At 48.6% G+C, this 22,628-nt stretch overlaps 1 protein-coding gene across 5 annotated transcripts in view; it reads right to left on the bottom strand.

The window, feature by feature from the left end:
- CTIF (cap binding complex dependent translation initiation factor) overlaps nucleotides 1–22,628 on the bottom strand; it is a 150,332-nt gene that overhangs the window by 32,980 nt on the left and 94,724 nt on the right. For 3 of the 5 annotated variants that reach the window (XM_077346752.1, XM_077346754.1, XM_077346755.1), the window contains 2 exons: nucleotides 17,145–17,583; nucleotides 14,345–14,674 (listed from right to left, as the gene is read on the bottom strand). In XM_077346752.1, the coding sequence (XP_077202867.1) occupies nucleotides 14,345–14,674; nucleotides 17,145–17,583 (769 nt within the window). The remainder of the gene's footprint in view (nucleotides 1–14,344; nucleotides 14,675–17,144; nucleotides 17,584–22,628) is intronic. The other 2 variants (XM_077346753.1, XM_077346756.1) reach the window with 1 other exon arrangement.

Genomic DNA, 22,628 nt, shown 5'->3' with positions numbered 1-22,628 from the left:
TGAGAAAAGCCTATCAGGAGATTAGGGAGGAAAAATATGCAAAGACGACGGCTTGGCCAGACTCGGTGGGTCACAGTGGAACATTCCTAGCGCCGGGCGAAGCCGTGGCGCGGCCGGAGGTGCATAGCCCTAATTGATTCCGAGCTTTCGCTTTTTCACCTGCCTGTTCGGGCGGGCGGCCAGGACCCCCTTCTCTCTCCCGCCCCCTCCCGCCCCCCGTATCTCATGTCTTGAGAGTGGAATTTGGGTGATTGCAGACGCTTGCACCCTGACTACCAAGAAGTGTGTAAGATAAACAGACGGCTACAGAATTACCAGAGACATTCAAGGGTAAAGGAACAAATCCCAGATAACAGGCTTGGCTCGTGGGTGTAGCAAGCGGCCGGTCTTCCATTAATTAACCCCCCCCCTCCCCTCACTTATATCTATCTATAAGACTTTGAACATGCGAGGTTCTTGTCCATCCTTATCTCATTCGCTCTCACAGCTGACCTACAAGGTAGGCCGTTTTTTAATTTCCACTGCACTAGCGGGGACGTTCAAGGGTAAAAGAGGGAAGCCCTGAAATCAGGAACGGCCCCCAGGTCCAGCAGCCTGCTCATCATTGCTTTAATTCCCTTTAATATTTTTGAAACAAACAAGCCCACCCATCAATTACCCATGTAGCTGCTGCAGGCTCCTCAATCCTCATCTTATTCGCTCAGCAAAAAACTTGCAGTCAATTTTTTAATCTAGGGAATCCTGTTGGCTTTATAGGGGTCGCTTGAGAAATGTAGGGCAGTCCCCTGGGTAGTCAAAACCCACTGAAATGAATGGTGCATAGCTAGCTGACACTGTACGCTGTAGGAAGCCATTTACGGAATTGGAATAGGGGATGACTGCTAAACAGATGTGCAGAGGCACTTTGCCTCTGAGTTCCAGATGTTGGAAGGGACACTCAGCACCTGTATATTCAGTCTGTGAGACAGGTGGCTGGACATCTCCTGGAAACAAAATGCTGGACTAGATGCAGCTTTCAGTCTAATTGCACAAGGACTTTCTTAAGTCCCCAGTCTGCTGTTAGTCTGTAGGATAGCAAAGAGCAGGGGTAGTCAAACTGCGGCCCTCCAGATGTCCATGGACTACAATTCCCAGAAGCCCCTGCCAGCAAATGCTGGCAGGGGCTTCTGGGAATTGTAGTCCATGGACATCTGGAGGGCCGCAGTTTGACTACCCCTGGCAAAGAGTCTTCAGGGACTTTTTTCCTGATATCCCTACTTTTGCTAGACATCTTTCAAGGCCACGAAGGAGCAGTGTATGATTTCATTCTCCAAAGTCCACCAAAGTGGACAAAGATCAAGAAACCGGTCTGTAGCAGTGGAAAAGAGCAAGAGCCCGGTTAGTCCTCAAAGACTAACAGAATTTGTGACAGGAAATGAGCTTTCGTGAGTCACTGCTCACTTCCTCAGTTTCAGGAACAATGTGAGTCCATCTGTCCTATATACTGGAGAGATTTCAGGTTGAAACAAGAAAAATATCCAATACATCTGGAAAAAGAGATTTGTAATTTTTTTGCCCATATGATTTCGATTTTGGATCTACTATGGATGACATCAGCAGGCGAATGACAACAGAACGTGTGATTGGATTATGTGTGGTGGGTGTGGAGGAATCGGCGTTGGTAATGAGACAGAAAACCTAGGTCTCGATTGAGTCCAGGAGGATGCATTATCTCAAGCTTCATTTTCAGTGGGGGACAAAGTCAGTCACCACCGTGTCACAGATCCTGAAGATACACAGAGGTCTACACAATCTGCAGAAGACTCCCCAAGAAGAAAAGCTGAACCAATCAAGCGCTGGACCCGATTTGCCACTCCCTGACCATAAAGGAAGAAACATAAGCAGACCCTTCACAGCGAGATCTTAATGGCCATTGCTACTGAGCACCTACCTGTTCTCTGGAATTCACATTTATAATCGATACGTACAGAGTAACTCAGGTTCTTTATATTAAAAAAACCGCAACTAAAAAAAGCTGGGACGTCTGAGCTATGGTTGGTGACACGCGATACTTCCAGCGATGCAGATACGGCCTAAGAGAACATTCTGGATTGTTCTGTGACCCATCGCTTGAATGCCTGGAATTCCAGCGAGACCAGCTCTGATTACACGGCTGCCCTCCTGCCTGCCACTCAGGTAACACCACAACGAGCTGAGCCTAAAGCAGCTGAAATCACCTCGTGAAATTTGGGATGCCTGAGCCGTGAGAATGGCCCCTTGTTTTTGTGTAAAACACGCCTGCTTGGCTTAATATTGGCCCATGGAAGGGTCTGAAATACCCTCCGTGCCTTTCGGGACGCCCAGCGATTAGGGTGCTGTCCTGACTTAGAATAGTCCTCATGGAGGTATGTTTGTAGGGTTGCCATCTTTGGGTTGGGAAACCCTTGGAGGTTTTGGAGCGTGGGCTTTGGGGAGGAGAGGGATCTTAACAGGTAAAATGCCATTGAGGCAGGAGAATCATAGAATCATAGAGTTGGAAGGGGCCATACAGGCCATAGAATCATAGAGTTGGAAGGGGCCATACAGGCCATAGAATCATAGAATCACAGAATCATAGAGTTGGAAGGGGCCATACAGGCCATCTAGTCCAACCCCCTGCTCAACGCAGGATCAGCCCAAAGCACAAATGGTCACTTTCACAAATGCTAAATAGATCAAGCATGATAGGGAAGGGGGGTCGTTTTTTATACCCCGCTTTTCACTACCTACCCCAAAGAATCTCAAAACAGCTTACAAACAAACCCCTTTCCCTTCCTCTCTCCACAACAGACACTTTGTGAGGTAGGCAGGGCTGAGAGAGCTCTGAGAGAACGGTGACTTCCCCAAGGTCACCCAGCTGGCTGCATGTGGAGGAGGAGCAAGGAATCCAACCCGCTTCTCCAGATTAGAATCTGCCACACTTAACCAACATAGAACCAGCTCAGGTAAAGAACGGCGGCCTCTAATCTGAAGAACCGGGTCGGATTCCCCGCTCCTCCACATACAGCTAGCTGGGTGATCTTGGACCAGTCACAGTATTGTCAGAGCTGTTCTCGCTGAGCAGGTCTCCGAGAGCTCTCTCAGTCCCACCTAACTCACAGGGTGTCTGTTGTGGGGAGAGGAAGGGAAAGCAACTGTAGGCTGCTTTGGGGAGACTCCTTTGGGGAGAAAAAAGCAGGGTAGAAAAACCACCTCTTCTTGCTGCCTACTAATGCTGAAATTCCCAGGAGGTCTGTCATCCAAATACTAATCGGACCGACCCTGCTTAGGTTCCGAGATCTGACACAATTGGGCTAGCTGGGGCCATGACTTAATTGTTATTGTTGCTTTATGGCTTTTATTTTATTATTTATGCCTTTTATTTTATTATCAGAGTGCAAGGCCCTGAGTGGTCTGGGACCCACATACCTGACGCCCTATGCCCCCTGCAGGGCCTTGCGCTCTGCAGGTTCGAATTTATTGGTCATACCTGGCCCCCGGGAAGTGCACCTGGCCTTTTTGGTCCTGGCCTCCACCTGGTGGAATGAGTTCCCGGAAGAGCTACGGGCCCTGCGGGAGCTTTCGGCATTCCGCAGGGCCTGTAAGACGGAGCTCTTCCGCCAAGTTTATGGTTGAGGCTGGTGCACCAGGGAGAGTTGAACCCCCCTGTGGCAGGTTGTTGGTTACCGCCCCTTCCCTTCTCCTTGGCAGAGAGGGGGTGAATTGGCATCTTAGTCCGCTGTCAGATATTTGGGATATGTTCTAATTATATATTGTTTTATCAGAGGTTTTATTGGGTTTTTTTTACTGTTGTAACCCGCCATGAGCTTTTTAGGGAGTGGCAGGCTAAAAGTCTAAATAATAATAATAATAATAATAATAATAATAATAATAATAATAATAATAATAATAATAATAATAATAATATTTTTTTTACCACTGAGCCACTTTTGATTCCCAAATTCTTGCTATTGAAGAAAACTGGCCCTGACGCTGCAGGGAGACCCCTCTTCCATCCCCCTCGCCTGACTGCCAATATGACGTAAAGAACAGAGCAGAGAAGCAAGTAACACGCAACTCCTTCCATAGGCTCCCAAGAGATCTATAGATGAAAAAGCATTCTGCGATTGTCAGGTTTTTATTAATATTAATAATAGGACTGCGAGCCAATCCCCTACAGACAATCCTCCAGGGGCAGATGGTTAGTCTGCTGCAGCCATAACGGTTCACTTACCAAAATAACTCATCGGACCGTGACAAATGATAGGAGAGAATATTTTTTGACGGAAACACAAATCATGGGCCATAAAGGCCCCGCTGTTCGGAGAGGAGGATGCTGTAAACCTTTACATGGGAGAAATTAAATGTGTTTGCTCTCTGGCTTCCTTAATGAAGCTGATTTATTTCTGTTTTAACGTGGCGTTGCTTTAAAAATGCCTGTCTTTTCTTCTCTTCGAAATTCAGGCTGCCTTTGAAGAGTGTTGGGGACTGCAGTTAATGACGAACTCTTCAGCTACGGGGCTCGCTGGGGCCAACCGTTGGGACCCCAATATTACAGTCCTTGTACTGGTTACTCATCTGCTCCTGAGCTCAACTGGAGGTTTTGAACTTTGAGGCCCTAGATGCCTTGGGACCAGGGTATCCCAGGGGTAGTCAAACTGCGGCCCTCCAGATGTCCATGGACTACAATCCCCATGAGCCCCTGCCAGCAAACGCTGGCAGGGGCTCATGGGAATTGGAATCCATGGACATCTGGAGGGCCGCAGTTTGACTACCCCTGTGAAAGACTATCTTCTCCCAAATGTTCCTACAAGAATTAAGATCACAGAGACCCCGTTGCCTGTCCTACCAATCAAAGAGCTAATTTGATGGTAAAGACAGTTTGGTGCAGTGGTTAGGAGCACCGACTTCAAATCTGGAGAGCTGGGTTTGATTCCCTGCTCCTCCACATGCAGCCAGCAGGGTGACCTTGGGCTGAAGGTGTTGGTACTCACCTTAAAAGCCCTATAATGGTCTGAGATTGTTGAGAGCCATAATCCGGAAAGCCAGGTCAGATTCCCTGCTCCACCACAGGCTGGGGGACCTTGGGTAAGTTACACTCCTGTTAGAGCTGTTCTCAGAGCAGTTCTCTCAGAGCTCTCTCAACCCCACCTGCCTCACAGGGAGAGGACGGGAAGGTGAGTATAAGCCGCTTTGAGACTCCAGGGAGAGAAAATTGGCATATAAGAACCAGCTGTTCTTCTTCTGTTTTGACTGAGCAGTAATATCAGGGCTCTTTCAGCCTCACCCACCTCACAGGGTGTCTGTAGTGGGGAGAGGAAAGGGAAGGCAACTGTAAGCCACTTTGAGACTCCTTCAGATAGAGAAAAGCGGCATATAACAACCATCTTTCTTTCTTTCTTTCTTTCTTTCTTTCTTTCTTTCTTTCTTTCTTTCTGTCTGTCTGTCTGTCTGTCTGTCTGTCTGTCTGTCTGTCTGTCTGTCTGTCTGTGCATCTGATTTCCTCCCAACAGCCTAGCAAGGTTGATCCCTGCCCATAGATCTGCGGGGTTTTGTGCCTTCTCTCTCCTCCCACCCCACCCCTCTCCCGAAAGGTATCACATCATTCTGTGTTTGATGTGTTGTTGGGAACGGTTGCTAGGGAGTGAAGGGTTCTATTACAATCCCGGTGATGCCCTCTCTAAGAATATACTTTGCTGCACATAGTTTAGAAGTAGACACCTCTTCTAAGCTATAAAGAGCATGCAGATTTCAAAAGAGGAATACTTTAACTTATGTTACACACCCCAAAAAACGGAGGGCAAGCCAATTAACCTCTCCCCCATCCCCGACCCTAAACACACCCCTTGACCAAGGTAACGGGACAGTATTTATAACAATGACCAGAGGAAACGTGATTCAATAACATGCACCTCTTTGAACACACAGGCAGACAGGCAAGGCGAGCGATTTATGAAATGTTCTTCAGAGAATTCGAGGTATTCATGCGCTCAGAACCACTGGTTGATTTCCAGAATGAGAGATGCCAGGCCTCGGTTTTGCTATTTTGTTTATGCCACGTGCATCTCATTCTTCTCCGGAGGATATCCATGGGGGTTTCCCCAGAGAGAAGGTGCTGGACCCAATGTAACCCAGTGAGCGACAGAGTGGAGCGGGGATTTTAACACAGGTCACCTGAATCCAAATTAATGCACACCAGGACGGCCAGCCACCCGGTTGGGACCAAGAGACCTTATGGAATTACAGCTCATCTCCAAACGACAGAGATCAGTTTTCTTGGAGGAAATGGCTGATTTGAAGGGTGGACTCTAGGGCTATATACCCTACGTCAGGGGTAGTCAACCTGTGGTCCTCCAGATGTCCATGGACTACAATTCCCATGAGCCCCTGCCAGCATTCGCTGGCAGGGGCTCATGGGAATTGTAGTCCATGAACATCTGGAGGACCACAGGTTGACGACCCCTGCCCTACGTCAACTTTTTTCAATTTTTTTACTGTTGAGAAACCCCTGAAGCATTTTTCAGGCTTTGAGAAACCACAGAAGTGGTGCAATTGGGCAAAATGTGGTTGGGAAGCAGAGCTGTGAGAGCCAGCTTGGTGCAGTGGTTAGGAGCGCGGACTTCAAATCTGGTGAGCCAGGTTTGATTCCCTTCTCCTTCTCCACATGCAGCCAGCTTGAGACATTGGGCTCGCCACAGCACTGATAAAGCTGTTCTGATGGAACTGGAATCTCAGGGCTCTCTCAGCCTCACCTCCCTCACAGGGTGTCTGTTGTGGGGAGAGGAAGGGAAGGGGATTGGAAGCCGCTTTGAGATTCCTTCTGGTAGACAAAAGCGGCATATAAGAACCAACTCTTCTTCTTCTTCTTCAGTAATATCGGGGCATTCTCAGCCTCACCCACCTTACAGGGTGTCTGTTGTGTAGAGTGGAAAGCGAAGGGGATTATAAGCCGCTTTGAGATTCCTTTTGGTAGAGAAAAGCGGCATATAGAATCATAGAATCACAGAGTTGGAAGGGGCTATACAGACCATCTAGTCCAATCCCCTGCTCAACGCAGGATCAGCCCTAAGCATCCTAAAGCATCCAAGAAAAGTGTGTATCCAACCTTTGCTTGAAGACTGCCAGTGATATAAGAACCTACTACTACTACTACTACTACTACTACTACTACTACATGCCTGCCTGCCTGGGGCTCTTCCCCTTCCACCCCCTCCAGGCCCATCATTGGCAATTTTGGAGGGAGGGGCAGGTTGACATGATCGCATCAACCAATAAATGTTTAACATTTATTGTTAATGTTTAAAATTTACTCTCACCCATTTGAGAAACCCTTCCATGGCCATCAAGAAACCTCAGGGTTCCTAGGAAAAAGAGGCGCTACTGAATATCTCTGGAAGGCCACAGTTCATACCCTGGGAGCTGCGTTGGTCTGGTGGTTCACAAGCCACGCTGCTAACCTCCAGGCAGTCGACGGAGATCTCAGGGGAATACAGTCGATCTCTGGGTGACAGAGATCAGCTCTCCCAGAAGAAATGGCTGCTCTGCAGGATGGACTCTATGGTATTATACCCCAAGGAAGAAATGGCTACTCTGGTAGGTGGACTCTTTGACCTTATACCCCCCCCCCCCGATGTCCCTCCCCTCCCTGTTGGGCTGGTATGTGAGGGATTCTGGTTTACGGTTACCGTTCTGCGGCTGGGAGATATCTCAGAGGCTTTAACGGTAATGAAGGGAGATGTTTATCCCCGTTTATCTCATCCGCGTGCAGCCGGGCTATAGCAGGTTAACAACCTCCTTTGTCCTTTGGGATAATATATTCCGGGCTTTAATCTGAATGCAGCCTCTGCCCCCTTAATCTGTACCACGACCTGCCTGTTGGAAGGAGGTGAATGTAACTCTGGCTGCATTGAAGGCTACCGAGATTCCCCCTTCTCACCAATTGCTCCATTTTATGGGTCCTCCCAATTTGGGGTTTATTGGCGATCAGCTACCATTTCGGTGCTCATCTTTACAATGAGATTTCAGGTCCTAACTTCCAGGGCAGGGGTAGTCAACCTGTGGTCCTCCAGATGTCCATGGACTACAATTCCCACGAGCCCCTGCCAGCAAACGCTGGCAGGGGCTCGTGGGAATTGTAGTCCATGGACATCTGGAGGACCACAGGTTGACTACCCCTGCTCCAGGGCACACAGTAAGCGGAAAACACCGGGGGGAAAGGAGCCGTGGAACTGTGCCTCTAAAACTACAGCAAATCATGCCTCCAAAAGCGCAAAATAGTTATTTATAAAGCACCATAAAGACCATCAGCAGTACGGCAGATTTGCGTGCAATGGTGCAAGTGTAATAAAAAAAAATATATTCAGGCAAAAGTCTAACAGGTTAGTTCCAGCTGAAGTCCAAATGAGGATCCAGTCGTCCCCTGTTTCGCAGGGTAGCTTCTACAATGGCCCTAAAGCAGGGGTCTTCAACCCCCGGTCTACGGCCCAGTACCGGGCCGCTAAGGCCATGGTACCGGGCCGCCAGCGGCCAGGCCTGCCTTCCCCCCCCCGCAGCGAGAGGGGGGAAGAGGCAGGCGCGGCCGCTGGCACGCCAGCGACGCAAACACGGACGCACGGAGCTGCCGAGCATGCATTTTTGCGCCCCCTGCTGGCGAAAACGCGCATGTGCGGCTGTTCTGCGCATGTGCGTTAGCGCCACCTACTGGCGTGTGCGTTTACGTGCAGCTGCTGTGGCCGGGCTGCCAGCTCTCTCCCACCCTCGGAGGCGGTCCCCGACTACAAGAAGGTTGGGGATCGCTACCCTAAAGGACTGGTGTAAACTGGTATCATAATACAAAGTCTCAAAGACGGCAATTTTGCAAAAAATAACGAGAAAGTATCAAATGTTCCTTTTTGCACAGCTTTAAAAAGTACCATCTGATGTTTTTTGTTTCAACCAAAAGGTTGAAGAAAGCTGCTCCATCGACTGTGATCATACTGACCATGGCCGCTCGCTCGGTTACTTTAGATCAGTCACATACTCTCAGCCTAACCTACTGCACAGGGTTGTTTTTTGAGGACAAACAGAGAGGACAAAAGTACATTTCCAAGAGGAAATCAGGACGGGTCTTGAAAATTCGGCATGATTTAAGAGCAAAGGAGGAGCAAAAGCCCTAAAGAAGCCTGCCTGGTCTCAACAAGGGCCAGAGCATTCTCTGTCCTGGCCCCCATCTGGTGGAATGAGCTCCCGGAGGAGATCAGGGCCCTGACGGAGCTTAAACAGTTCCGCAGGGCCTGCAAGGAGGAGCTCTTCCGCCAGGCATTCGGTTGAGACCAGATATAACCAACAGCAACCAAAAGGCCCCTGCTCCCTCCCGCCCCCCCCTCAGAACACCACCTATACACTCTGGACCTGTTTGTATGTTGCAACGTTGTATTGTTTATTGGTTATACTATTATAATGTTATATGTTTACAATTATCAGTTATTATTGCATGGTTAATCAAATGTGTTATAGACTGTTCCACGTATTGTTCTTATGTTATTATGTAAACCGCCCTGAGCCCCTGGGGAGGGCGGTATATAAATATAATAAATATAATAAATAAATTAGGAGTTTGCATCAGAACAGAAGTGCAGTCAGAAACAGAATAGATTCCGGTCTACTTGGAGGCCGCCAGAAAATTACACCCAGGCTGGAAGACTCTGTTACATTCTGTGTAGGCAACAGACAGAAAGGCTGGATGTTGTGTCTGAATCGGGCTGTTTCACCCATTGAGCATTGCAACTGTCTGCTGTGTTGTTACTACAGCCATCTGTTGTCAGATCATAGCATGCACATGCACACACACACACGCTGCACCTAATTGCGGAATACTCTCTCAGTGCTTTTTATCAATCGCAACCGGATTCTCCTGTGGAAAATCCTGTAGCAAACTATTTGTCATGAGCCATCCTCAGACCAATGGGGACTTCTCAGTGGGTGAACTGAGCTGTGGTGATATGAGACAGGTAGAACCCCAACAGGAGGAGTTGGAAGAGCAGGTAGCTCAGGACCCTAAGGCAGAAATGCCACAGCCTAACAGCCTGCCCTGTCTGCCCAGCTCTAGTCCGGTCGAAGACTAGGCTGCTCAGGACCCTGAGCTAGAAGTGTCTGCAGAAGCGCCTCAGACCGGTTGCCAACCCTACCCACAGCAGAAGCGTGCTGGGCCCATAACCCCTTTTAGCTGAGTAAATAAGGCAGTAAGGTTGCACACCCTGATTTAAGAATAGGTAAAAGTTTATTAAAGAATTACTATACTTGATAGTGCAGATGAGAGACAGAGACAGGAGCTGACTACATGCCTAACTAAGAGAGAGAGAGAGAGAGACTGGAACTCAGGAAATTACCCTTAAAAGTAGCAATCTGGAGACAAAGAATGACACTGAGACCAGCTGTCATTCATCAGGCTGACAGCTCCCCTGAGACAGCTGCAGGTCACAGCAGACAGTGTCTTTGGAGGGAGCTGACAGCTAAAAGACGCAGCACATGGCTTTTGACCCCTTGTCCGCCAATTCAAGGAGATGTGGACTGAGCCAGCAGATGGGAGGTGTGGCCAGCTGACAACACCTCCTGGTATCTTGAATCCTGACAAATATTTCAACAGTACCTCCATGACCATGAGGTTAAAAACACAGCCGAGTAGCCAACAATGACCTTGATGGACCAAGAGCCTGATTTGGTATTAGGCTGTTTTGTGTGAACTCTCTTCCCATGGCCCACCAGAACCTGAAACTGGCCCTGGTGCACTGAAAGCACATCGTCCTGTGAAGCAGCCAAAACCCAGGCATGGGGAGGATACTGGCTCTCTGTTGCTCACTCCTGACATCTACTGACTGGAGGTACGCTGCATCTCTTCCTGGAGGTCCCACTAGGACAGGGGTAGTCAAACTGCGGCCCTCCAGATGTCCATGGACTACAATTCCCAGGAGCCCCTGCCAGCATTCGCTGGCAGGGGCTCCTGGGAATTGTAGTCCATGGACATCTGGAGGGCCGCAGTTTGACTACCCCTGCACTAGGAGATCTGAAGGACCTTGAATGCCAGCTTATTAATGAATTTCCTGAGTTGGCACTTGGAATCCACAACTGTTCCTCAAGGCCTCTGCGTGCATTCGTTGGCCTGATGATGAATCTTGCAATAAGTAGCATTTCAGGAAATCCCTCTGTGGCTGCAGCTGGAGAGGCAGGCGTGCTGCTAAGCCAGCCACACAGGCCAATCAATACCCTGCAAGGACGCCAATCGTTGCTGTCTGGCTTTTAGTGCAGCTGTCCCCATCTCCCTCCCCCAGTCAATCCCGGCCATTAGGACCCACCTCCTGCTGCTGGCGAAACCATTCTTAAAGCACAACATGAAAGCTAGGCAAAATGGCCACTGCTGGCCAAACTTGATATCGATTTCTGATTGACTTCAATGATCTGGGTGCTGTGGACATTCCCCCCCCCCACTGCTGTTGTATCTCATGTGATTTGACCTCTGCCTGAGACCTTCAAGGTCAGTGTTGTCCACTCAGACTGGCCACAGTTCGCAACGGTCTCAAGCAAAGGTCTTTCAGGCCACCTACTGAGAGATCTTTTAAATGGAGATACTGGGGACATTCTACACTCCAAGCAGATGCTTTACCATTGAGCCAACCCGGCATGGAAGGTGCAGTAGACCAGGGGTAGTCAACCTGTGGTCCTCCTGGTTTCCATGGACTACAATTCCCATGAGCCCCTGCCAGCGGCTGCTGGCAGGGGCTCATAGGAATTGTAGTTCATGAACATCTGGAGGACCACAGGTAGACTACCCCTACAGTAGACAGAAGTGGGAGGAAAGCTCACAGTACCCAAATTTACATGTTCAGCCCATGCAGTTCTGTACTTATTCGCTCCCGACAGCAAACCAACAATTACTCTGTGGGTGAGCATCTGGACAGGCTGAATTCAAAGCAAAGTTTCTGATTGTTGTAGGGTTCTAGCACCGCCAGAAGGACCACAGTTGCTGCTTGTCCTCAGTAAGACTTACTGCCTTCCCATTTGCATTTCTGTTTAGTGTGAGATACCGTGGAATTTATTTCTGGCCATTGTAGGTAGCGAAACTTCAGAGAGGTGCAGCACAAAATTTTGCAGAAGAGGAACTGTGCAAAGTGCATTTATTTTTCCACTAGGGCAGCCTTTCTGAATTTTTTTTACTATTGAGAACCCATAAATGTTCTTCCGGCTTCAAGAAACCCCAGAAGAGGCACAATTGTGTATAATACAGTTGGGAAGCAGAGCTGTTTCCTGCTCACCTGGGGACCCTCCCCTTCCCACTTCCTCCTCCAGACCCATCATTGGCCATTTTGAGAGGGGAGAGGTGGGTTGACATGATCATACAAATTTAAAAGTCCATGGCCCCTTCTCAAGCTTTGTCTGATGCAACTTGTACCTCACAGGGATGACATCCTAAACTGCATAGGACTTGTTTTCAAAACGATGCAAACTATCATTCATTCATTCATTCATTCATTCATTCATTCATTCATTCATTCATTCATTCATTCATTCATTCATTCATTCATTCATTCATTGTCATTGACCAACAATAAAAGATATCACATACAGCAGTAGCACAATCCAAGCATTTCCAACATTCATTTTTTGCTTTGTCATGTTCTTAAAAGCATGAGATTTCAACACTGCAATGATTCCAAGGAAAAGGAAGACAGCGTCACAAAGATAGCCCTTTCTCACCAGATCTAGGATGCTAAGCTTGAATGGGGGACCACCAAGGAAGACTCTGCAGAAGAAGGCAACACCAAAACACCTCTGCTTTTCACTTGCCTTGAAAACCCCTTGCTGAGATTGCCAATCATTCATCTAGTCCAGCATCCTGCCTCATACAGTGGCTAACAAGTTCATCTGGAGGACAAACGACAGGGCACAGAAGCCGAGGCCCTCCCCTGATATTGCCTCCTTGATCTGGGATCCAAAGGTTTTGTGCTTCTGGATGTGGAGGTTTCCACCAGTTATCATGCCTAGCAGCCATTGACAATCCTCCATTAATCCATCTAACGACCCTTTAAAGCTGCTAATTCCTATGGCCATCACTACATCCTCAGGCCGCACATTCCATAGGATGTCAGACCATCACCAGATAGACCACTGCTGTGATTCAGCAGGGCTTTTGTATGGTTTTCTGGAAGTACGCAAAACTTGTCCCTTGTCCCAGAGGTAAGGTTGCCAAGCCCCAGGTGGGCTCTGGAGTTCTGGAATTAGATTTACACACTACAGAGACCGGTTCCTCTGTTGTAAAGGCAGCTAAAGGGGGAGGACATTATGACATAGCTCCCATGCTCAGTTCCCTCCCCTCCGTAACTCCCCTCTCATCCTCCAAATCCCCAGGAATTTCCTAGGCTAGAGTTGGCAACTCCACTCAGGGTTCACCAAGACATCATGGAGCTTAGCTGCATTTCAACGATGGTCCCTTCCACAGTGTGCAATGAAGTCGTACGTTCAATGCAAAACTAAGCTGTGCGTATTGGCATGAATGCAGACACAGTTGGCCTTTGTGGAAGAACTGTCAAAGGTCTATTGGCCATGGTCTGTGTCGCCTGCGCTTCAGAACACTGTTTAATGCCCCAACATTCCATCGCCTCTCCCATTCCTAAACATGTTTCTTCTTCTGCCACTGGATTGACACACATTGATGCCTCTTGGTTATAAACGCGCCCCAAATTCTGCCAGCCTGCTTGGAACCTCCCAACCTGCCCCCAGCCCCCGCAACAGCCATGTTGTTGTTGCTTACGCCCTCCCCTAACCACAGTAGGCATTTCATGGTGGCAACCAGGAATTGTTCTCAAAATGCCAAAGATGCTCAGCAGGGCTGGGGCACACACAGAATGCAGCACACACGAAGCCCCTCGGTCTGCTGTTCCCAGCAGGAAAACAGTACCCATTCTGACTTTCTCAAAACCAAGGAGGCCGGCCTCCAGCATTAAAGGAACTCTTACCCCTTCCCCTAAACCCCTCAACATCCATAGATGCTTTTTGAGCCAACTAGATCGACTGAGCCTTGAGGGAAACCCGGCCTTTAAAATAGAACAGGGGATGGCTCATAGAGGGGGCAGTGCCTATACATTTATATCAATCCGTCGTAACCACGAAACACTGCTGTAAACAAATGCAAATGCCACCCCTCGCTTCTCCTCCACCCTCCCTCCCGACATTTTCTGCTTTTCTTTTTCTAAAATTAATTGGGTGAGAATGGAACGTGGGAAAGACAGCTCAAGCATGGCCAGAACTTTTGGACTTTGCTGGGGGGCTAAGCCCTGAAAGGGCGGGGGGCAGCAGCTGTTCTTTCTTTGGTTACCTGGAGCGTGTTGAGGAGGAGGCTCCGGAACTTGGTGCCTTCCACCATGAACAGCGCCATCTTGTCGCAGAGCTTGGCGGCCGTGGACGCGAAGCTGCGGTCCGTCACCGCCTTCTGGTAGATGGTCCTGACGATCTCCCCCAGCATCTCCTCCGAGTTGGTGGAGTTCTGGGCCTCCTCCATGAAGTTGGTGAGCTTGGAGTCCACCCCGCTGCTGTTGTTCCGCATGCTGTTGAGAATTTCAATTAGTTTGTCCATTTTGTTCTTTTGCGGGTTGGTGGACTCCACGGCCACTTCGTCCTGGTCCGTGAAAAGGGAAAGACAAGGCATCTGTTATGCAAGGGAACACGGAACGGGGGGAGAGGGGGGGGAAGAGAAGAAACAACACGTCAGCGGATTGCAACAGGCAGCGGCGCGCAGCCGAAGCTACAAATCAGAAGTTTAAGCATGCGCAAGAATATCTCAGTCTGTTCCAGGGTTTTTAATGTTGGAAGAAATGTCTATCGGTGGCTGCTAGGCATGGTGGCTAAAGGCGCCCTCCATATTGAGAGGCAGGAGGCCTTGGAAGCAATATCAGGAGAGGCCTTAGCTTTGTCATTGACCCTCCAGAGCAGGGGTAGTCAAACTGCGGCCCTCCAGATGTCCATGGACTACAATTCCCAGGAGCCCCTGCCAGCAAATGCTGGCAGGGGCTCATGGGAATTGTAGTCCATGGACATCTGGAGGGCCGCAGTTTGACTACCCCTGCTCCAGAGTAACTGGTTGGCCACTGTGTTGGGCTGCTGGACCCCACAGCAGAAGCGGGGCCCCCCTATCCCCTGGTCCCTTTCCTGCTGCCAATCAGCTGGCCGGCAGGGAGACCTACCAGGACAGAGAGGGAGGCCCAGCCTATGTTGCAGGCAATATGGACCGCCCCCTTCTTGCTTCTGTTTCTGTTTTTCTTGTTTTCGGTTTAGGTATTTTCATGTTTTGCCTGTTTTCTTATTGATTGGAACAGCGCCATAATACGATGGCATCATTTATATATTGGATGTGAGGTTATCGAATGGCTTTGTTTTGTTGTGTTTTCTGTTGTGTTTTCTGGTTGCGGTTTTTGTTTTGGGCGTGTACAATAAATAAAAGTTTATTTTTTTAAAAAAAGAAAGGCTGTTCAGGGATGCCGTTATGCGACTTTCCCATGATTGTCCCATGAAAGAATGGACAGACTTAGATGTGTTTAGCGCCAGAGATGGAATTATATCAGGGACCTTTGGGGGGAAATAAACTTAAGGGCAAAGCAGCAATCAAAATAATTACTCATCTCATGGTGTCACCTCTGGGCAGGCCTCAGAACCCAAAATCCTTAAAGCAATCAGGTTACCTCCCCCTCCCTCCCAAAAAAAACCAAATTTCTGCGCTTTTAGACGCACACTGGACCAACAGGAATCAAAATATTGGCTAATTTCCTAATACCATGTGGCTACATTGCAGAAAGCCATTTGTGCTGGATTTCTGCCTGTCAAATGCTCTCGGCTACCCATGAATCTGGATCTCTGAACAAGATGGAAAGCTTTTTGCTGCAGTGAATGGCTCTCCTTAATCAATATATGTCCGATCCAGAATAACTGCTTCGGAGCCCCTTACGCCAGGGGTAGTCAAACCTGTGGTCCTCCAGGTGTTCATGGACTATAATTCCCATGAGCCCCTGCCAGCGTTTGCTGGCAGGGGCTCATGGGAATTGTAATCCATGAACATCTGGAGGACCACAGGTTGACTACCCCTGCCTTACACTATACCATTCACCGTGCCATGAATGGATTTGTGGCGAACTGGCACCATAAAATGTATATAGCTGGTTTGTGAGCCTATTGTTTTAAAATCCGCATCCTCCAGGGATAGGAAAATTAGGAGGATGTTTTTGGGTCAGGAACACAGCTTGTTCGTATTAGCCTTCTTTAAGCAAAAGCAACAAACAGCATACAGAAGCCTCTAGTGGCAGAACGCAGCATTACACAGAATTGCACTGGCTCAGCTAAAGCAACACAGTGACACCTGGTGACGTATCTCAGACACAAATCAGAGGGCAAAAAGACTCTCTAAAATATTACTTCTTCATCAAACATCTGTGATAGGGTAAGGCCAACCTCCCAAGTTCTATAGGACTAACTCCTAAACGCAATGTAGAATAGGAATCTGAGAGGGAATTCTACATGCTGCATGGCTTTCAGTTATTTTCTTCATTCTCTAAGCACCTATTTTCCCACTTCACCCTAACCCAGTGGTTCTCAACCTGGGGGTCAGGACCCCTTTGGGGGTCGAACGACCCTTTCACAGGGGTCGCGGTACGGCAAGCAGCTTGGCCGGGGGGTGCCATTCATACAACAGCCTTGCGGGGTAGATCGAGATAGAGCGTTCGTCTGTTTGGAGCAGCGGAAAAGAGCGAGATCGGCATGGTGGGACAAGAGGCAGAACTGAACTAAGAAACCCCAGAAAAAAACTAATTTATATACAACCATGAACAATGGATCTTCACGCCATTGGTCAGTTTCGGTTTAATTTCTGCGAAAGAACACTTGCGTAATTTTATGGTTGGGGGTCACCACGACATGAGGATTGTATTAAAGGGTCGCGGCATTAGGAAGGTTGAGAACCACTGCCCTAACCCCACAAAGCCCAACCCTCTCTGATCTGTTATCCCAGACCATGAACCCCAAAGTTTCTACTTTTGGGGAAACGGGGCAAATATACATACATCCCCCAGGGCTTGGCCCTTCCTTGCTTCCGTTTGCTCAAGGAGAGGATGGGTGGGAAAAGGAGGTACCTTTTCTTTTAGTCTCCTGCGTAGTCTGTCTTTGGAAGACTGGAGTAGGTTAATTTTGGGCCTCTCGCTGATCCGTTCGTGGAGGCTGTCCTTCCGCTTGCCTTCCAACTCCTGGATGTACTGCGGGGAGTGCCTCTCCGTGACGTCATTGCTGCGGTGCATCTCCAAGGGGATGTGGACTGTGCAGACGGAGGCGTCCTCGATCTTCAGGTTCTCGGTCTCTTTGGCATTCCTGTGCGTCTCTTTGTCATTGGGCGAGTGCTTCTGGTTGTGGTGCCACCGCCGGTTTTGGCTGTAGCCGTGGTGGCCGGGCCGCCCTGAGGAGTGAGGCGCTTGGTTCCCCTGCGAGGGTTTCTGGTGTTCCCTATTGTGTTTGGCTGTCCCCTGCGGATGTTCCGGGTGCTGCTGAGACTTGTTTCCTCCAGGAGCCCTTTGGCGTCTGCAAATACAAAAATGGAGGTGTCAATGCATTTTTTTTTCTTTTTTGGGGTGGGGAGGTGGGGAAACACTCCTATGTGAAACTGAATTTTTCGAGAGGGACATCAAGCACTGTCTCCCCCAAAGGGTGACATGCTCTATTTATTCTAACAACCGGGTGATCCCTGGCCCTAAAGAAGTCCATCTGGTCTTGACCAGAGCCAGAGACTTCTCATCACAGAACAGAATAATAGAGTTGGAAGGGACCTCCTGGGTCACCTAGTCTAGCGATCCCCAACCTGTGGGCCGCGGACCACATATGGTCCTTTGACTAATTGGAGGTGGGCCCTGAAGGATGCCTCCCCCCCCCCCGGCCCTTCACTTCATCCCCCCCGGCCCTTTACAACACACTTCGGGTGTCCTTGTCTCCCATCACTCCCTGATGGGACTATCTCGTTGCAGAGAAACAAGCTCAGGGTTCCCATTGATTTGTCATTGTCATGAGTTAAAATTTCCATGAAAATAAAATGTTCCTTATGTTCATTGTTGTGGCGTGTCTGTATCTTATTTTGAAGGGATGTTTAAACATTACCATAGTGATCAGAGAGTGTTAGGGCAGTGGTTGAGAGTAGAGGAGTAAACTACCCCCCCACACCAGGCCTCAGTAAAAGGCATTGAGTGGTCCCTGGTGATAAAAAGGTTGGTGACCACTGACCTAGTCCAACCCCCTGCACCATGCAGGACACTCACAACCCTATCGTTCATCCACTGTCACCTGCCACCCCCTTGAACCTTCACAGAATCAGCCTCTCTGTCAAATGGCGATCCAGCCTCTGTTTAAAAATTTCCACAGATGGAGAACCCACCACCTCCCGAGGAAGCCTGTTCCATTGAGAAACCGCTCTAACTGTCAGGAACTGCTTCTGGATGTTGAGACGGAATTTAGAATCATAGAATTGGAAGGGACCTCATGGGTCATCTAGTCCAACCCCCTGCACTATGTAGGACACTCACCACCCTATCGCTCATCCACTGTCACCTGCCACTCCCTTGAGCCTTCACAGAATCAGCCTCTCCGTCAGATGGCTATCACCCATGGCCCCAACCGGGTAGAACGAGCCCCCCAATGAAAACAAGACCTTATCGGATCTCAAACTGTTCTGTAGAGCCTGCAAAATGTAGATTCTCCCCCACAGGCTTTTAGATTAAACCATCAACAGGGACCACCCTACAACCTTGTCCTCTTGCTAGGCAAACCTGACATCCAGTATGCCCCTAGCTGTTGCTGTTATCCCCTTGGACTGTTTATGATTACCCATATATTGTGCTGTTATGACTGTTTGTATCTTTTCTCGCTCATATTGTTCCAAATGTTCTACATACCTTTCCCGTTACCCACTGGCTCTTCCTACACTGTCCCAAGAAGTCACAGTGAGGGGCTGTATATAAGGTAAAGGTAAAGGTATCCCCTGTGCAAGCACCGAGTCATGTCTGACCCTTGGGGTGACGCCCTCCAGCGTTTTCATGGCAGACTCAATACGGGGTGGTTTGCCAGTGCCTTCCCCAGTCGTTACCGTTTACCCCCCAGCAAGCTGGGTACCCATTTTATCGACCTCGGAAGGATGGAAGGCTGAGTCAACCTTGAGCCGGCTACTGGGATCGAACTCCCAGCCTCATGGGCAAAGCTTTCAGGCGGCTGCCTTACCACTCTGCGCCACAAGAGGCTCTTAACTCATTGCATACAGGATCCTAATGGGTAATCCCTGTGTTGTTTGATGAGTCGTGTTAACACTTATACTACGCTTTAGTTCTTTGTGGTGGTCCCAGACTTCTAAAGCCCACATACATTGGTTACCAACTGTCGCACTTTGACTGCAGTGACTCAGTTTGTGTAATCCGATTTGTGTAATCCAACGCAACATGAGCCAAGTTGGAGAAAATTGTTGAGAAGGCCACACATGTGAGGGGGGGTAATTTCCAACCCCCGGGAGACACCATCATTCTCCTCAGACACACCTCAGGAGCCTGAAAGATTAGGGCATCTTCCTCTTGTCCTTTGCGAGAGGAAGTTAAAATCAGAGGAAATTCCTGTCAGAAAACGCGGCCAAAAAAGACGCTGTCGCGTATCCTCTCGCTGAACTTAAGAGACTGCAGACTTCCAAACAGGGCCTGTCGTGACTAAGTTATCAGCCATTCCAAACCACGGGGGCTTTTTTAGAAAAGGAAATTAAAGGCCCTTAAATATACAAAGGAGACAGCGTTTAGGGTGTCCGATGAACAGCCTGCTTTTCCAGTGTGATGGTTTGGGTTGCTTCCCCCAAATCTTCCGCCCGATGGATGACCCCCCAAGACTCCTCCAAAAGCATTAGCCAGCTGCCTGGAAGCAGTGATGAGATGGCTCAATCAGAGTGGCCTGAAGCGCAATCCTTCAAAGACGGAGGTCCTGTGGCTGGGTAGGAAGGGCCCATGCAAGGAAGCGTGTCTGCTCTCAGTGGCTCACTCCACCAGGAACTTGGGCGTGATCCTGGAGGCTTCCCTCTCAATGGAAGCTCAGGTCACGAAGGTAGCGATGCTGGCATTTTACCACCTCCGCCAAGCCAAACTACTAGCGCCCTACTTGGCACTGGGACACCTGCCACAGTGATCCACGCAACGGTCCCCTCTAGACTGGACTTCTGCAACTCGCTCTACGCAGGCCTGCCCTTAACCTTGATCCAGAAACTACAGCTGGTCCAAAATGCAGCAGCCGGGGTCCTCACAGTAACATGTCCCACATCCGGACCATGCTCCATCAACTGCAGTGGCTACCAGTTGAACAAGGTTACAAACACAACACCACCCAGGAGCGCAGCCAATATGAGGTTCACTGGAGAAATTCCAAACACACACGCAAAAAAACCTTCACCCGCTGTCAGAAGACGACAACAGAGAGAGATGGATGACGCTGCACAGGTTACCTAGCTGCCGTTCCCTCCACTTTTGCGGTTTCTGAAGCAAGCGGTAGGAAGAAAATGCTACCGCTTTGGTAAACGTGTTTCGTTCATTGCAAAATTGATTTCCTCCCAGCTACACAATCGCCCCTCTGGAGTCTTGGCTTCATCGCTCCCCGCCCAAATCTCAAAATTGTTCCCCTCAGGAGAAATAACCTGTGTTATTTTAAACACTTTAAACAATTTTTGTTTCGCACAGAGATATATTTGACTTGTGCGGAGAACAAACATGCACGGACCGGCTTAAAATGTTCTTGACTGCAGGAAGTGGTCATTACCCTTGGCTGGCTAGCGGCTAAAATGGTGTGTCCCCCCTTCCGAGGTTTGTTTGCCAAACCCATCTTGTCCGTCAAAAGTGTGTGCCTTGGCACTCGGACTGGGTCAGACCTCCTTCGTGTGGCCAGCTGGCTCTTAGCAGGCAAGAATGAACTCTTGTGTTTAGAGTAAATGGAGGAAGAGCTGACTCTTGCGCTGCGGTAGCGGAAGGAATTCATACTTGGGTTTAAAAACGGTCAGCTGAGTTTATAAGATGGAGGAACTTCTTGCCCGGGCCCAGATACAAGCTGTGATTTGGAAAGCCATGTCTGAACATCCATTGGGCCCTCCAGAACCCCCCATCAGAAATGCCCAATGGGAACATCTGGAATGAGCCGGGGTTAAGGATCGGGCAACTGTTAATTATGGTATAAATATTTTAAAGACTAGTATAATGGTGACATTTTAATGTGATTAATTTTTAGTATAAATTACATTTTTGCATTGTCTATTTAAGTATGCCATAGGCAGTTTGTGGGGGCAAAATATAATTCTATTGTTGTTGTTGTTATTAATGAAATAAAACAGGGCTCTCTCAGCCTCACCCCCCTCACAGGGTGTCTGTTGTGGGGAGAGGAAAGGGAAGGAAAATGGAAGCCGCTTTGAGACTCCTTTAGGATGCTTAGGGCTGATCCGGCGTAGAGCAGGGGGTTGGACTAGATGGCCCCTTCCCACTCTATGATTCATGATTGTATGATTCTATGATCCTTCAAGTAGAGAAAAGTGACTTATAAGAACCAACTCTTCTTCTTCAGTAATATCAGGGCTCTCTCAGCCTCACCTCCCTCACAGGGTGTCTGTTGTGGGGAGAGGAAAGGGAAGGCGAATGTCAGCCACTTTGAGACTCCTTCAGGTAGAGAAAAGTGGCATATAAGAACCAACTCTTCTTCTTCAGTAATATCAGGGCTTTCTCAGCCTCACCTCCCTCACAGGGTGTCTGTTGTGGGGAGAGGAAAGGGAAGGTGACTGTAACCTGCTTTGAGGCTCCTTCAGGTAGTGAAAAGTGGCATATAAGTACCAACATTTCTTCTTTATTCCCATGAAAGAGTTCTTACAATTTCAGCCATAGATCACATCAGTGTGTGTGTACGGTTATAACATTATGTGACACGTAGGTAGGGACATCACCCAAGTGCACCAGAATATGCACTGAGATAGTGTGGAAAAGTCCACCAACTGGTGAGATTTTGCACGAACAAAGAAACAAAGAAACAAACAAACAATAAAACAGCATGACCCACAAAAATCCCATTAAAAACATAAGAACATTAATCATAAAATCAAACAGTCGTAAAGATGGCGGTACAAAACAGTTTCCACTAATCCAACTCAGCTGGTACCAAACCGTGGACCAAAATCATGATCTTAATACTATAGCTACAGGCCCTGATTTTCCACGTTCAATATGGAATGCACAGAACAGGACGGGACCCCCAGATGGGTGAGAGTTAATTATATAAGAACCAACTCTTCTTCTACTTCTGGGGTTTCTCAAAGTTTGAAGAATGTTTCAGGGATTTCTCAGCAGTAAAAAGTTGAGATAGACTGATCTAGTCCAACATCCTCAATATCCCGTCACACATGTAAGTCCCATTCAGACTCTTTTCTAAGCTGTCTCACTCATGCTTCCCTACGTCTCTTTTCTAAAATGAAAAGACCAAGAATCTCCAGACTGTCCTCCTAGGGAAGGTGCTCCCACCCCCTAGTCATCTTGGCTGCCCTCCTCTGCAATTTTCCAGCTCTGAAATGTTCTTTGGGAGAT

The sequence above is a fragment of the Paroedura picta genome, chromosome 7, assembly GCF_049243985.1.
Source record: "Paroedura picta isolate Pp20150507F chromosome 7, Ppicta_v3.0, whole genome shotgun sequence".
NCBI classification, from domain to species: domain Eukaryota; kingdom Metazoa; phylum Chordata; class Lepidosauria; order Squamata; family Gekkonidae; genus Paroedura; species Paroedura picta.
Note: the sequence above shows the minus strand (reverse complement) of the source record. Positions and strands in the feature narration are given on the sequence as shown.